General features: G+C 54.7%; 2 protein-coding genes across 4 annotated transcripts; one reads left to right on the top strand and one right to left on the bottom strand.

Annotated features, from left to right (window-relative positions):
* PPP1R15A (protein phosphatase 1 regulatory subunit 15A) lies at positions 1,368-4,791 on the top strand. Of its 2 annotated transcripts, none has more exons than XM_005664689.3 (3): positions 1,368-1,604; positions 2,317-3,945; positions 4,342-4,791. In XM_005664689.3, exons 2-3 carry the CDS (start codon positions 2,326-2,328, stop codon positions 4,684-4,686), a joined length of 1,965 nt encoding a protein of 654 aa, XP_005664746.2. In that variant the 5' UTR covers positions 1,368-1,604; positions 2,317-2,325; the 3' UTR covers positions 4,687-4,791. The 2 variants fall into 2 exon arrangements, with proteins under 2 accessions (XP_005664746.2, XP_003127323.2); XM_003127275.4 differs by having other exon boundaries at positions 2,320-3,945.
* Positions 5,959-14,828, bottom strand: TULP2 (tubby like protein 2). 2 transcript variants are annotated; one of them, XM_021094706.1, is made up of 10 exons: positions 14,323-14,828; positions 13,420-13,557; positions 13,065-13,181; positions 10,744-10,865; positions 9,549-9,860; positions 8,397-8,509; positions 7,514-7,628; positions 7,339-7,437; positions 6,957-7,128; positions 5,959-6,690 (listed from the first exon to the last, which is right to left on the bottom strand). In XM_021094706.1, the coding sequence occupies exons 1-10, from the start codon at positions 14,399-14,401 to the stop codon at positions 6,557-6,559; spliced, it is 1,401 nt and encodes a 466-aa protein (XP_020950365.1). In that variant the 5' UTR covers positions 14,402-14,828; the 3' UTR covers positions 5,959-6,556. The 2 variants fall into 2 exon arrangements, with proteins under 2 accessions (XP_020950365.1, XP_020950366.1); XM_021094707.1 differs by lacking the exons at positions 5,959-6,690; positions 9,549-9,860 and having other exon boundaries at positions 6,702-7,128.

Genomic DNA, 15,932 nt, shown 5'->3' on the forward strand with positions numbered 1-15,932 from the left:
AGCCGCCCACGCTGCTGTCCCGGCTCCCAATCCCCGCTGACCCCGCCCCTCTTGGCCTCCCCACCACAGCCTGACCTCTGGCTCAGCTGCCCCCACAGCTGAAGGGAGGGGCTGGGGGCTGGGGGCTGGGGGCTGGGGGCCACCCTCCCACCTCCACCCCACCCATCCACCCACACGCTCTTAGGTCCCTGCTGGACCGGGTCCCATCAAGGCTGAAGCTGGGATTCCTACATGTTTGGAGAAGAGGAGCTGGGCCTGGACTCCAGGACCTGAGGGGGCAGGTTGTGATCGGAAGCCTGGGTGATTGGCGCCTTGGGAATGGAAGGGAGGGGTAGGGGCTCAGACTACTGGGTACCTGACAAAATGTGAGCCAGGAGTCAGGACTTGAGAATGGAGCTGGGGTCTGGAGGTGTGGCTTGCAGTGGATGGGTCCAAGTCCTCCAGAGAAGAGAGGGCGGCCCCCAGATTGCTGGGTTCTGGCAAGAGCAGGGTCAAGTGGCCAGTGGCAATCTCCACCTCAGATCCAGGTGAGAACTCCGGTCTAGACTGAGGATGATGCCCTCTCAGGAGGGAGGCCTGGGTCCTGGGCGTATTTTGAGGTACAGGATTGCAGACCAGGTTGGTGGTGGGGTGCCAGGGACTGAAACCATGTCCTTAGGCCTGGAATTTGGGGCAAAAGACCGCCCCCCCACTCCCTTGATGTTGGTGATACCCAGCTAGAATTTCAATTTGTGTAAGCGGAGGTTCTGTATAAATTTGAAGTAGGTGGAGCCTAGGAGTGGCGCCTTGTGCCTGAGATAGGCACGGGATCTGAGGTTTTGGTCCAGTATTTCTCACCGCGTATTTGTTGAGCACCTACTATGTGTCACGCAGGCAGTGAGCAAAGAAAAGCGCCTGCCTTCAGGGGCCTTACACATTCTCTTTCTCTTTTGCAATGAATATAGACTCCGCTGTGCCCACCCTTGGGCAAGTGATTTCATGCCCAAGACTCAGTTTCCCCATCTGTGAAATGGAAATAATGATACCTTCCCACACCGGATAGGAAGCCGACTGGACTGGAGGGTGGAAGACTCTAGCCTGGGGCCGGCTGGCTAAATTGGGGGCGGGGAGTAACGGCGTTTGCCTGGAACAGAGGTTGAGCTCGCGCGCTCAAAACCTAACCAGTTCATGAGTTTGATTGGCAGCTCGCCTGCTTCAGGGCGTGGCCACGCTCAGAAATACCGCCGTGACGTCATAAAGTCCGGAATCTCCGCGAGAAGTCCAACCTTGTTTTCCGTTTCGTCCATCACGATTACGATTCGAAACCCCGCCTCCTCTCCTGACGTCACCACGTCCGGCTGCGTTTGTGTATAAAAGCGCTGAGGACCGCGTCAACCCTTACGTCCTAAGTGGCTAGCCGGTGTGTTTGTATTTGTTTCTCCGTGTGACCTTGCGCCCATTCGTCGTGACAACGCTTGCAGCAGCCGGTGACAATTTGAGTCCCCGAGCCCGACGCCGGAGGGCGAAATGAACGCTCTGGACTCCCGAGCTGTCCGGAACTGCGATCGCTTGTGGCAGCCCCAGCCGACGCTCCTGCCCCCAGGGTGACGCGCAATCCCGAGCTGGTGAGTTGAGGGGGTCGGAACATCTAGGTTCCTAGGGGTTTGGGGGCGGAGGACTAGAATCCTGGTCAATAACGAGGAGGGAGCTCGAACTTCTGAGTTCCGAGATAGGGGTGTTCGGAGCTCGGACTCCTGTGCCCTAAGGACTCCTGGGAACCTGAACTCCTTTTTCTGGAGAGGTGGGACGAGGCCGGACCCGAGGGCTCGGACTTAGGCAGGAGAAGGAATTGGGAGCTTAGAGTCCTGAGCCGGACAGAGGAAGAGTCTGGGAGCCAGAAGGCACCATCTAGGGATCGGAAGTTTTATGTCTTGGAAGGAGGAGAATGGTGGGCGCCTAATTTTTCAATCCTCAGGAGGATGAGAGAGGCAAGGGACAAGGACTTTGTCCCCAGAGGAAGCAAGCAGAGGACCTGTGTTCTTGCTTCCTGGGACTAGAATTTAATGGGTCAGAGAGGAAATGGGGCTGGGAGCCCTTTGGGCTAAGGAAGGAATGAGTGATGATCCAGACTCTTGGGTGTTGAGAGAGGCTGGGAAACTAGGGACAGAGATGGGTGTGGCTGGGATGAGAAAGGAATGTGGGGCGGGGCCTCTCTGGTTGCTGTTTGTGTTACTATTCGTGTTACTATTTGTGTTGCTATGACTCAAGGTCACTCTCTGATGCTATTCCCTCCATGGCTTCTAAACTCGTTTCCTTTTTTTTCTCCCTTTTCCCCAGCAGACAAAGATGGCCCCAGGCCAAGTGCCCCACCAGCCTGCCCCCTGGAGGGCTACCCACTCCTTTCTCCTGTCCCCGCTGATGGGCCTTCTCAGCCGGGCCTGGAGCCACCTGAGGGGCCCAGGCCCTCCAGAGCCCTGGCTAGTGGAGGCAGTAACCAGGGCAGACGCGGGAGAACCTGGCCTGGAGGGAGACACAAAGGCTTCTCTGGCCACCCAGCCACAAGAAGAGCCTGGAGAGAGGAGAGCAACTGAGGAGGATGAAGAAGCATCCTGGGGGAGCTACCCTGACCTGGAAGCCAAGTGTTTGCTTTTGGAAACCTGGGGACTTTCAGATGATGAGCGTGGTGGGGAAGCAGCAACCCGCGTCCCTAGAGAGCCCGGAAGTGAATTTATGGATGGCCTTCCTGCTCCCCTGTCCCCCAGCCTTCTGATGAGAGCCCAGCAGGACGTTCCTGGGGAGGAAGAATCTCAGGAAGAAGCAGTTACTGAAGATAAAGACATAATCACCTTCGCTTTTCCTCTGTCACACTGGGAGGGTTGTCCAGGTGTGGCAGTGGAGGAGGAGGAGGAGGCTGGAGAAGCTGTAAATAAAGAAGCTCCTAGAACATCTACCTCCCCCTCAGCTCCAGGACCCCAGCCCCGCTCCTGGGTGTGCTGCGCAGTGGAAGGAGCCACAGAGGAAGAAAGAACAGAGAACAAAGCAGCCACGAAGCCCTCCACCTGCCCCTCATCCCTCGGTTCCCACCCCGGGGCCTGGGAGTGTTGTTCAGGGGAGGAGCCTGAGGAGGAGGAGGACAGAAAGGTGGAGAAACGAGAGGCTGGCCCAGAGCCCCACTCCGCAATTCTAGCCCAGAGCCCCCTGCTCGGGACCCGGCAGCATCAGTCCAGGGAGATCTCAGAGGAGGAAGATGAAGAGAAGGATGAGGACAGGGATCTGGGGGCAGCCGAGGGCCCTTCTTCCAACCTACTCACAAATGCCTTCCTGAGGGCCTGGGTGTACAGACCCGGAGAGGACACGGAGGAGGAGGAAGACGGGGACAGTGACGAGGGAGCAGCTGAGGAGGAAGGAGAAGCTGAGGAGGAAAGAGAAGCTGAGGGTCCCTCTTCCAGCCCGCACCCAAGTGCCTTCTTCAGAGCCTGGGTGTATCGACCCGGTGAGGACACAGAGGAGGAGGAGGAGGACAGGGATAGTGATGCAGGAGCAGCTGAGGAGGAAGGAGAAGCTGGTCCTCCTTCCGTCCCACCCACAAGTGCCTTCCTGAGGGCCTGGGTGTATCGACCCGGAGAGGACACGGAGGAGGAGGACGACGATGAGGAGGAAGAGGATGGGGAATCAGAAGCAGCTGTCTGGGGACCAAGTCCATCCCTTCAGGCCCAGCGTGCCCTCCGCAGGGACCAGATGTATCAGCCTGGGAAGGGAACAGAGGGCGGGGAAGCTGCGGAAGAGCGGGAAGAAGCTGAGCCCTGTCCCTTCCGAGTGGCCATCTATTTACCTGGAGAGAAGACACCACCCCCCTGGGCTCCTTCCCGGCTGCCCCTCCGCTTGCAACGGAGGCTCAAACCCGCAGAAACCCCCACCAGCCCTGCCAGGCATCAGGACCCAGAGCCTCCCCGAAAGACCAGAAAGGTGGGTGCCGAGGGCTCAGATTCTTGAGCATCAGGGAAGAGGGCTGGGAGCTGGAACTCCTGGGTCCCCCCGTGTTGCAGAGGGTTGCGCGTGAGCTCTGCGGGGAGGCTTGTCCCCTGTAATGCAATCCTTTGTAAGAGGCTGGGCCCCAGTGGGGAGGAAGGAGCAGTCTCGCTGATGTCAACCCCAGGGAACCACCTCCTGCTTCAGATGAGTCACAGAGAATCGGATGACAGGCGGGTGACTAACCTGATAACAAGCGCTGTGGTGCAATTAATTGTTTGCTTCTCTCTCTCTCTCTCCCTCCCTCCCTCCCTCCCCGCCTGCACCTGTGGCCCTTCGGATCTTGGGTCTGGATTGCTGTGGCTCCCCACGTTGGTGCCGGTCCATCTCCAGGTGCGCTTCTCTGAGAAGGTCTCCGTCCATCTCCTGGCGGTCTGGGCTGGACCCGCCCAGGCTGCCCGCAGAGGCCCCTGGGAGCAGTTCGCCCGGGATCGGAGCCGCTTCGCCCGACGCATTGCCCAGGCCGAAGAGGTCCTGGGCCCCTACCTCACCCCTGCTGCCCGGGCTCGGGCCTGGGCACGCCTCGGGAATCCCTCCACTTCTCTGGCCACCCTAGCTGCCCCTACCCAGACCTTACCAATGTCCCCCATCCTGGCCACGCCCTTGAGCCATGATGTGGCCTCCGCCCCCCATCCCTGGGTGTCTCCTGGCCTGGACCTCAGTGGGAGGCGTGGCTGAGTTGAAGTAGTTTCCCTGTTATTAACTATTTATTTGGTTTTTTTTTTTTAAACTATTTTCGTGTGTGAATTGATGTAAGGAATAAAGCTTTTTGTAGTGAGTGCTTCTCCGTGCGTGTCTGAACTATCTAGCAGCCACTGCTCCTGGGTCCCCAAGATAATTAGGGGGAACAGCATCAAGACAAGCGCCTCAATAGAAGATAAACTACATTTCCCATCATCTCTTGAATTTGCCTCTTCCCATCCTGAAGCTGCTTTTAAACCAAGTGGTGGGTTTTGTTGTTTTTCTTCAGCCTCTGCCCAAATTTTATTTATTTTGGTCTTTTGTCTTTTTTAGGGCCCCACCCGCAGCATATGAAGGTTCCCAGGCTAGGGGTCACATCAGAGCTGCAGCTGCCGGCCTGCAACGCAGGGTCTGTGACCTACACCACAGCTCAAGGCAACACCAATTCCTTAACCCACTGAGTGAGGCCAGGGATCCATCCCGCCTCCTTATCGATACTAGTCGGGTTCATTAACCACCGAGTCATGATGGGAACTCCACCAAATTTTATTAAACTTAGGACAGGTATCACACCAAAGGGGCTGGGAGTTGGATTCACTAATCCCTAAAAAAGGGTAAGCTCCAGTTTTCTGTGTGTCCCTGGAAAACAGAGACTCAACCTCCCACTGTCAGGTGCAGAGTTCCTCAAGGCTTTCAGCTGCCTGATTTCATAGTTATAATTCCTGTGTCCACAGACTTATCCATAAAATGCAGCCAACAATTGCTCACACCTTATGAGAGTAAGGCCCCAAAGAAGTCATAAAACTTCACCTTTCCAGCTTGGAACCCTTCTCAGCAGTTTATTTATTTATTTATTTAGTCTTTTTGCCTTTTCGAGGGCCGCTCCCACAGCATATGGAGGTTCCCAGGCTAGGGGTCTAATCGGAGCTGTAGCTACCGGGCTACGCCAGAGCCACAGTGATTCGGGATCCGAGCCACGTCTGCGACCTACACCACAGCTCACGGCAACGCCGGATCCTTAACCCACTGAGCAAGGGCAGGGACCGAACCCGCAACCTCATGGTTCCTAGTCGGATTCGTTAACCACTGAGCCACGGGAACTCCCTCAGCAATTTAAATAAAAGGGGAGTTCCCATTGTGGTGCATCGGAAATGAACCCAACTAGTAACCACGAGCGGGTTGGATCCCGGGCCTCCCCCAGTGGGTTAAAGATCTGGCCTTGCCCTGAGCTGTGGTATAGGTCACAGACACGGCTCAGATCCCGAGTTGCTGTGGCTGTGGTGTAGGCCGGCAGCTGTAGCTCCAATTCGATCCCTAGCTGGGATTCTCCATATGCCTCAGCTGCAGCCCTAAAAATCAAAAGCAAAAAGAGTGGCCCAAGGGTCCTGCACCTTATCCAGCTTCATTCCCTGCCCGTCCCCATAGGTTCTCCTGGCTCCTGCTAAGCTATCCTTTCATTCCCAACAGACCAAGCCCCCTTCCACCTTAAGACCTTGGTATGAGCTGTGGCCACTGCATGATGTTCCCATTCCTGAGCCCTCTGGCTCAGCCAGGTCCCTAGGATTCCTCAGACGTAGTATGGTGATATTTTTTCAGACATGCCTTGCTCCGACCCAGCCGGCCAGTTTGTGCCTCCATGTGCCTTCCTACTTCACAGCCGATGAGCATTTTGATTTTTGTTAAGACCTACCCCCACAATGGGACTGTGAATTCCAAAGAGCGAGTGCTGCCGAAAAGCCTAGGATGGGGTACCCAGGCAGCGTCTACATAGGTGTTGGGTGATAGAAAACTGGTGCAAAAGAAGCCACGCTGGGGCCCTTTCTCCAAATGAGAAGGCACAGAAGCCGATGAGAGGATTTCATTGAATTTACCCACATGCCAGCTTCCAATCCAAACTGGACAAGCAGATGGCGAAGGCTTGGAGTGGGCAGAGTGGGAAGCGGAAGTCCATGGTGAACATGTCTGGGGCAATGCGGCCGAACTGGAGCACCAGGTAGTCCGCTGAGGAGGAAATCAGAAATGAAACCTAAGGGGTCTGGTTTCCCTGCGGCGTGCCTGAGCCGCGAGAACTACGACCCCGGAAAGGCTGTGCGGCGCCTTCTCTAGCCCGTAATCCCTCTGAGTCCCGTGTGAACTACACTTCCCAAGAGGCTTTCCAATAGCGTGGAATTCGCCCCGCCCAGGAAAAACGCTCAAGTGCTCATGGGAGAAGTGGTTCTCTCCGCTAACGCTCCCTTGCCCAGGTAAACCAGTTCCTAGGAGCTCACGGTCATCCCGATGCACGATCTGGAAGTTCTTAACCGAGGCCCGAGTGACGCGACCGTGAAAATTGAGCACGTAGACGCCGCTCTCGTCGCTCCACAATGGAGCTTTATTTTGCATCAGGACCAGCCCTTGGGTGGCACCCCGTTGGAGCCGACTCAGTAGCGACTCCTGTTCCTAGAGGGTAAAGTAGCGAGTGTGGTTAATCAACCAACAACCGACTTTTTTTCTCCAAACCCAGAATGTTGAGGCCCTAGGATCTCCTTCCTGAGATACATAAGTTTGACAAAGTCCTGGTTTCACATGGGACTTTACGCAACGCATCGAACCCCATCCCCCCTCGTCTCCCTCCCAGGACCCATGGCCCGTCCCCACTGACCCACTCACATTTTGTGGCTGAACACCGATTCTCCGGTTCTGGGCGTCGATTCCAGGGATGATCAAAGTCATTTTCCGGGGCCCTCGTAATCCCAAGAAGTTGGTCTCCTAGGGGTAGAATGCTTCTTTTGGCCTGTTTCTTTCTCCCTCCCCACCGTCCTGCTCCATTCTCCCAGACACTCACGTAACACACAGCCCCCAGCTCCTCCCTGATCCGAGCTGTCTCTGTGACAAAATTCTTCCTTTCGGGATTCACCCCATTGTCAAAGATGGTGAACTTGGTGCCCAAGGCATTAGATCTGCTCCAGGAGGGGAGTGGTCAGAATAAAAATTATTTTTCAGCACACAACTGCTTTCCCATGTCATCCTGTCAACTCTTCTAATCAATCCTCTACATAAGATTCATGTTCTGTGTGTTTCATGGATTCAGTCTCAGACCCCTCTCTCTTTGGTGAGCCCTGGTTTTTAGCCTCCTGCCTAGGTCTTTTAGGAAGAGACAAAAGAGCCCACATATCCCAGCCCTCTTCTCCCACAGGAATTAGTTGTCCCAGCCCCTTGCCTCTCAAGAAGTCAAATGTCTTGGAGTTCCCATTGTGGCTCAGTGGGTTAAGAACCCGACTAGTATCCATGAGGATGTGGGTTCGATCCCTGGCCTCAGTCACTGGGTTAAGGATCCAGCGTTGCCTCGAGCTGTGGTGTAGGTTGCAGACGCAGCTCGGATTCCGAATTGCTGTGGTTGTGTGTAGGCCAGCAGCTGCAGCTCCCCTAGCCTGGAAACTTCCATATGCCACAGGTGCGGCTGTTAAAAAAAAACAAAAAACAAAGAAGAGGTCAAATGCCTTAAATGCCAGCCTCTGCTCTAAAACCTTCAGTTCTATTCCCAACCACCCTGGGGGTGCAACAAAGCTCATCAGTCAATAAGAGGAAAAATTCCTAGAGCAGATGGAACTTGTACCCTATGGCCTGCTGGGAAGTGTAGTTCAGTTGTCTCCTTCACACCCCCCCACCCCCGCACAAGTCCTCTGCCACTGCCACCTGTTTCTTACATACATCAGGACTCTGCCCACCTGACTTTGCCCACAAAGTTGTCCCCATCTCGAGATAGGTCTGTGCGGTCCAGGGAGATGAGGTAATTAGGGGTTTTGCTCCTTTTTCTCTTGCGCCCAGAGAGAAGGAAGTGCTGTGGATGTGAGAAACAGCCCTTTAGATTAGATTTCTGGCATCTGGCTAGGGCTAGGGGTCCAAAGATAAGGAAACACCATGTCCCCAAGACAGAGGAAAGGCTAATGGAACAATAAGTGTCCCAAGCCTGGCTGGGAGGTGCAGTTTTCACTGAAGGAAGTTTTTTTTTTTTTTTTTTTTGCTTTTTAGGGCCGCACCTGCAGCACATGCAGGTTCCCGGGCTAGGGGGTCCAATCAGAGCTACAGCTGCCAGCCTACACCACAGCCACAGCAACGCCAGATCCTTAACCCACTGAGCGAGGCCAGGGATTGAACCCCCAACCTCACGGTTCCTAGTCGGATTTGTTTCCGCTGCACCACGACGGGAACTCCTCACTTCCCATCTTTATTTCTCCCCCTCATTCCTTCCACCATTGGGTTCAGGGGCTGGGGCTGATCCCAGGCAGGGCCTGGCTATGGAGAATAGGGAAGAGCCTCACTTGGAACATTGCAGCAAGACTTGGTGGGTGCTTCAATGGGGATAATGAGGCTGGCACTGAGTAGGGAATAGCCTCTTTCTGGAAGAGGAGGGGCCCCTTGAGGAGAGAATCTCGAGAGAATGGCCACATTGAGAGGGGTCTCGTTTGGCTCTGGATGGAAAATCCAGAGGAGAGAGCCTTGGCTCCTGAGAGGTGGAGCCTGTCCCAGGATTGGGGGGGGCTGATAGCACAGAAGGTTCGTTGAGGGACCAATACCTCGAGAGGGTCCGTAAGGGGCGGGGTTTGGGGCCCTGAGAGGGCGTGGCCTAACGCTGAGAAAGGCGGCCCTATCTCGAGAAGGGGCAGGACTTGATTTGGGGATGGGGCGGGCCTATGCCACTGAGCTCGGGAAGGAAAGGAGCCTAGGTCTGTAAAAGGCAGCGCTTGGCGTTGGAGCTGAACGGCCTTCGCTCCCTTCGCGCAACGCCTGGATTGGCGAAAATCTTGACCTCGCTCACAAAGGGGAGGGGCTTGCCCCCTGGGAGGTGGGACTTTTAGGCCAAAGATGCCAGACCCCACCTTCTGGCCGTCTGCCGCCTCCAGGTAGAGATAGTAGAAAGGGAAAAAGCCCTTGTCTACACCGCGCCTGTCGCGGCTGATGAGACACTGCACCATGCGACCGAACAGCGCTGGCCGCATCACATACGCTGCCATATCCTCCCCCAGCCGAGGGCCTGGGGCGGAGGGAGGCAAGCCGGGCGAGCTCCCCGCAGCGCCGCTGCCCTCGCCGCCCATGCCTTCTGGGGCCTCGGACACCTCCTTGTCGGCCACGCAGCATGAGTTCCTCCCTGTAGACTCCGATTCCTCTTTCTTCTCTTCCAGGTCTTCGCCCTAGCCCACGCGCCAAATTCAAGTTGAAGAAGACTGCTGAGACCTTGCCAACTAGTGATTGGCCATCCCAGCTCAGGATTACGCCCTGTCTCAAACCCGTTTTCTCAGCCACCTACAGACTGGCCACTACGTTCAAGGGGCCCACCCAGCCAAGCCCTCTCCACCTGCTCATTGGTCAGCACTCTCTGTGGCCACACCCATCCCACCGACCGATTGGAGAATCCCTTTGAAACCAGTGCCGCTAATATCAGTGTTCATTGGGTCTGCATAACACATAATACTACCCGGATCTACTCAACTAAGACTATTTCTCTTTCATCGATACCAAGGTGAGTGCCCACGGGCCCTTTCCTATCACTTTTTCACCGTCTCCAAAGCTCTCTGCCTTTTGGTGGGCCAGCTTTTAATATATATGCCCACATCAATTCAAATCCTCTAGATTGACTTATTGGTGCACACAAGAGCTTCTGCTAGCCCAAACATAGCAGGTTCCACAAGCCAGTAAAAAGGGCCCTTGTAGTTCCCATTGTGGCTCAGTGGAAACAAATCCAACTAGCATCCATGAGGATACAGGTTCGACCCCTGCCCCCGCTTAGTAGGTTGGGGATCCTGTGTTGCCATGACCTGGGGTGTAGGTCACATGCATCTGGATCCCTTGCTGATGTGGCATAGGCTGGCAGCTGTAGCTCCGATTTGACCCCTAGCCTGAGAACTTCCATATGCCTCAGGTGGGGCCCTAAAAACCAAAAAAAAAAAAAAAACCCGGAAAAAATTTTAAAAGGGGGTCCTTGACTGGGCTGCAGAATTTTGGCCCTCCCTCCTCCCTAGAGTCTGAGATTAGCCCTCCTTCTCCTATATCCTTATTGGCTGTGCCACCTCCCACCTTGTCGGAGGCCAAGTCTCCATGATCCCCATCACCATCCATTCCCGAGTTTGGTCTCAGGTTGGGCACCTCGTATCCGTCTCCAACATCCTGGGATTTGCTCTCATTCTCAGCACTGCCCCCTAAAGGGTGAAAGAAACCCTAAGAAGTCTGAACTCAGCATGGCTGGGTCGCAGGAGCTAGGGACAAGGTCACCAGTTCTAGCTGAAGGCCAGAACTCCTGGCCTTCTGACCTCTATTTCTCATCAACTTCACTGGCCAGTTCCTACCCCTCCTCTCTCCCCTCCCCTCTACACAAGCTGAGAAGTCTCTGACTGCCCTGAATCTAAAGATAGGGAGGGGTCAGAATTCTCCCTTCCCCTGGTCCCAGAGAGAGCATCTAAGAGACTAAGAAACTAATATTGGAGGGGGAGTGGAGTTTAAGGTGATATCCCAGAATATCATGCCACTACAATGGAATGTTACTAAGAAATAAAAGGGGAGTTCCCGTCGTGGCGCAGTGGTTAACGAATCCGACTAGGAACCATGAGGTTGCGGGTTCGGTCCCTGCCCTTGCTCAGTGGATTAATGATCCGGCGTTGCCGTGAGCTGTGGTGTAGGTTGCAGATGCGGCTCGGATCCCGCGTTGCTGTGGCTCTGGCGTAGGCCGGTGGCTACAGCTCCGATTAGACCCCTAGCCTGGGAACCTCCATATGCCGCGGGAGCGGCCCAAGAAATAGCAACAACAACAACAAGAACAAAACAAAAAAAAAAAAAAAAAAAGAAATAAAAAGGAATGGGGCACTCATAGGCTATGACATAAACTTTGAAAACATGCTAAGCAGCAGAAGAAGCCAATCACAAAAGACCATATACTGTATAATCCTTTCTTTCTTTTTGGCTATGCCCATGGCATGTGGGAGTTTCCAGGCCAGGGATCCATTCCTTGCACAGCAATGACCTGTGCCATAACAGCAGACTACGCTGGATCCTTAAACTCCTGAGCTCCCAGGGAACTCCTATATACTGTATTATCCTATATATAAAATGACCAGAATAGGCAAATTTAAAGAGACAGAAAAAAAGACTAGTGGTTACTTAGATCTGGGAGAAATGGGGGGGAGGTGCTGATAAAAGATACAGGGTTGGAGTTCTTGATGTGGCCCAATGAGATCTGCACATCTCTGCAGCACCAGGATGCAGGTTAGATTCCTGGCTCGGCACGGTGGGTTAAATGATCCAGTGTTCCTGCAGCTGTGGTGACCAGTTCCCAGGGCCAGAGAACTCCATATGCAATGGGGCAGCCACAAAAGAAAAAAAAAAAAGGTACAGGATTTTCTTTTGTGCGTTATGATAATTCATTCTAAAATTGATTGTGGTGGGAGTTCCTGTGGTGGTGCAGTGGAAATGAATCCAACTAAGAACCATTTGGTTTCGGGTTTGATCCCTGGCCTTGCTCAGTGGGTTAAGGATCCAGTGTTGCCGTGTGCTGTGATGTAGATCGCAGATGCAGCTCAGATCCTGCGTTGCTATGGCTGTGGTGTAGGCTGGCGGCTACAGCTCCGATTAGACCCCTAGCCTGGGAGCCTCCATGTGCCATGGGTGCGGCCCTGAAAAGACAAAAAGCAATAATAATAATTGATTGTGGTAATTGTTGCATATCTCAGTAAATATACCAAAAAAAACTTTATTATTTTTGTTTCGTTTTTTAGGGCTGCACCTGCAACATATGAAAGTTTCCAGACTAGGGGTTGAATCAGAGCTAGCGCTTCTGGCCCACACCACAGCCACAGCAATGCAGGATCCGAGCAGCAGCATCTGTGACCTACACCACAGCTCACGGCAACACAGGATCCGTATAGGTTATAGATTGAACCCGCGTCCTCATGGATACTAGTCAGATTTGTTTCCACTGAGCCACACGGGAACTCTGAGCTACAAACTTTTTTTTTTTTTTTTTTTGTCTTTTTGCTATTTTTTGGGCCGCTCCTGCGGCATATGGAGCTTCCCAGGCTAGGGGTCGAATCCGAGCTGTAGCCACCTGCCTATGCCAGAGCTACAGCAACGTGGGATCCGAGCCGCATCTGCAACCTACACCGCAGCTCCCTGCAACGCCAGATCATTAACCCACTGAGCAAGGGCAGGGACCGAACCCACAACCTCATGGTTCCTAGTCGGATTCGTTAACCACTGCGCCACGACGGGAACTCCATGAGCTACAAACTTTAAATGACTGAATTGTATAGTATATGAAACACATCTCAACAAAGCTGTTACAAAAAGGGGAAGGATTTCCCACATGGACCCGGAGGCCAGGTTTTACCCAATGTCACCAAAATTACCAGGATGTTGGCGGGCTGGCCAGCCTCTGCGACGAGTCCCTGGAAGCTCTTCATAAGGAGGTGGCAAGGCAGGAACATCCTCCATGGAGACTTCCTCCAACTCCATATCAGAAACATCTGGTAGTTAGAACAGGGAGGGGGACCAGAGATAGGGACTTCTGAATACTGGGAGCGGAAAGGGCTGGAGATTCAGATTCCCGGGTTTGGAGAAGAAAGTTTAGGACTTGGACGCTTGGTGTGAGGGATAGAAGGGCCTGAGGGGGTCCTTTGGAGAGCCAGGTTTGAGGTTTCAGATTCCTGGGTTTTAGCGGGAGTGGAGTTCTAGGGTACAGGCGGCCCAAGGACTTGAGAGTACCTGCTTCTGTTGACGACGACAGGGGGCCACACTCGCCACTGCCATCTCCACCGCAGCTCACAGTACCCAGGACACTGTGGGCACCAGGGTGCAGATGCGCCTCTGGCACGTTCTCCCGAAGGAAAGGGTTCCCAGGGCCTGGGAGAAGGTGCGGCAAAGCCCATTAACACGATGTACAAGCTCCAGTCCTCTGAGATCTGCCTCCTCATTGGGCTCCCGGACATCACCCGTGACTGACTGACAACCCCCGAGAACCACTCGGAACCCTAACTCGGTCTCAAGGCTCAAATAAGCACAGCCCTACCGCTAAATTGTCGCGGATTCCATGTGTAAACAATCCCACGCCGGCCTCTCACTCTGTCCTGTACCCCGACTCTAAAGTACCCACGTGCGACCTCAGGGTTTGCCAACTTCCGCCCTCAGGCTCTTCCCAACTGCTTCCCAGGGTTTTTCCAGGTCCCGCCCCCTGCTCTGCCAGACCCCGCCCCAAGACTCCTTAGGCCCCGCCCCTACGCTCTCCAAAAGGTTCCCGGTTCCAGGCTCCACCCCAGAGCTCTAACAGGCCAATCACAGGATTGTTTCAGGCCCCACCCTCCGGATGCACCGGACCCTAACACCAGCACTCTCCACGGCCCCGCCCCCAAACTCTCGAGGAACGGCACGCGTTAGATATCCTAGCCCAGGAAAACGTCACCCCTGGGCCCCTACAGGCCCTGCGCACTGGCCCTCCTAGGCTCCGCCCAAAGGTTCCGTCAGGCCCCGCCCCTGCGCTCGACCAAGTCCCCGCTCCAGGGCGCCAGCAGGCCCCTCATCACAAAGCCCTCTGGGCCCCGCCCCCACACTGCCACAGACCCCTCCCTCCCAGGCCTAGGCTCCTCGGAGGCCCTGGGAACCTTTCCTCACCTCTGCGGCCTAAGTGGCGCTCTTCCCGCCGCCACGGTCGCCGGGGCCGCAGGGCAGCATCAGGATTGGCCTGAACCATGACGGGCTCTAGGCGCTTCCGTCGCTGCTTCTTCTCAAACAGCCACCACTGCTGGAGCGGGAAAAGGGTACATGGGGGCCAGGAACCCGACCGGAAGACAGGGGTGAAGGGGGCCTGGGGCAACGGGAGGCCTGCATGGGTGGGAAAGTTCCAGAAGTCCAGGCCCTCAAACTCTCAGTAACTTCTTTCTAGATCCAGGAGGACTGACATCCAGTCCCCTCCTCCCCCAGGAGTCCTGCTCTCCAGAATCCTTGTTCTTTAGAAATGTTGGAGTCTCATCACCAAGGTTTGCTTCTTTAAGATCCCAAATTCCTGTTTTCTCATTTCCACTTGCAAAACTTGAGGCTCTGAGAAAACCAACAAGGACCAGGAGTTCCAGAGCAAGTCCTGGGGATGGAGCTCCTGGGGGTGTACGGAGGTTGGAAGAGTGAGGGTGGCAGGATTCCTCAGTACCGTACCTGCTGTTCCAGCTTCTGCAGCCTCAGGGCAGCAAGCTCATCACCCAGGGCCCTGAGAGAGGTGCAGGCTTATGGTGATGGCAAGCAGGGCACCTCAGTTTCCCAAGAGCCCCTCCCGTCCTTCCCCCTGCCCAGCCTAAGATTCTGAACACTTGTGAGGTCACAGAAGAGGCAGAACCTGAGCCTGCTGCACCAGGCTTTTTTTTTTTTTTTTTTTCCCAGGGCCACACCCGCAGCATATGGAGGTTCTCAGACTAGGGGTTGAATCAGCATCCTCCTGAATACTATTCAGATTCCTTTCCACTGAGCCACAACGGCCCCCACCAGTTCTGAAGCTCTTTCTTGAAGCACTGACCTGTCTAGAATCCAGGACTCAGACATCCCAGGCCCCTCCTGTCTCTGGGCTCCAAGCCCCCCCACTTCCTCTCTCAGACCCAGGAGGCTTCATCTGTAGCTCCCTCCCTTTAGGTAGGACCCAGAAGTCCAGGCCCCTAGCTCCTTCCTGCAAGGCTGGTGAAGAGCTGAGTGGGTGTGGGCATGCTCAAACTCTGAGTTCCCTCTTGCACCCCCATCTCCACCCCTGTCCATTCCATTTTCCCACTTACTTTCTCTTCCATGTACTATTCTCCTGAGACATTCTGGAGAAGCAAAACAAGCAGTCAGACCCAACATCCCAACTCTGTCTTCCAACACCTGATCTTAAATTTTAAATTTTCTCCTGGACCCAGGTAGCCACAAGTCCAGCACCAACATTTGTTAGGGACCCGGCAGCCTGATTCCAGCTGTCATCACTATCAGCAACCCAGGATTCCAGTTTTCTCTTCCCCAAATAACTATCTCCTATACCCGGGCATGGGAACTCAGGACTCTTTGGCTCGAAACACCCCACCCCCAGTGACCCCAGACCCCCTGCACCCACCTGCCTGGGATCCTGGAGACTCCCTCTGTTCCTCTCCTGCCTGGTGAGGCTTTTCACTTTTGCACTTCAGCGTCTTGCCCCTCAGGCAAATTTCTGAACATACCTGACCCTGTCTTTGGGAGCCGGGGAGCTAATGGAGCTAATCTCTGGGTCT

The sequence above is a fragment of the Sus scrofa genome, chromosome 6 (genome assembly GCF_000003025.6).
Source record: "Sus scrofa isolate TJ Tabasco breed Duroc chromosome 6, Sscrofa11.1, whole genome shotgun sequence".
Classification (NCBI taxonomy): Eukaryota; Metazoa; Chordata; class Mammalia; order Artiodactyla; family Suidae; genus Sus; species Sus scrofa.

Excerpts from the sequence above, each read along its gene's own strand:
- PPP1R15A (XM_005664689.3), top strand. The coding sequence starts at position 2,326 with ATGGCCCCAGGCCAAGTGCCCCACCAGCCTGCCCCCTGGAGGGCTACC. Across the intron at positions 3,946-4,341 it reads CTCCCCGAAAGACCAGAAAG|GTGCGCTTCTCTGAGAAGGT; the intron begins GTGGGTGCCGAG and ends GTCCATCTCCAG.
- TULP2 (XM_021094706.1), bottom strand. The coding sequence starts at position 14,401 with ATGGTTCAGGCCAATCCTGATGCTGCCCTGCGGCCCCGGCGACCGTGG. Across the intron at positions 7,629-8,396 it reads AACTTTGTGGGCAAAGTCAG|ATCTAATGCCTTGGGCACCA; the intron begins GTGGGCAGAGTC and ends CTCCTGGAGCAG. Across the intron at positions 6,691-6,956 it reads GATCGTGCATCGGGATGACC|CGGACTACCTGGTGCTCCAG; the intron begins GTGAGCTCCTAG and ends TTTCCTCCTCAG.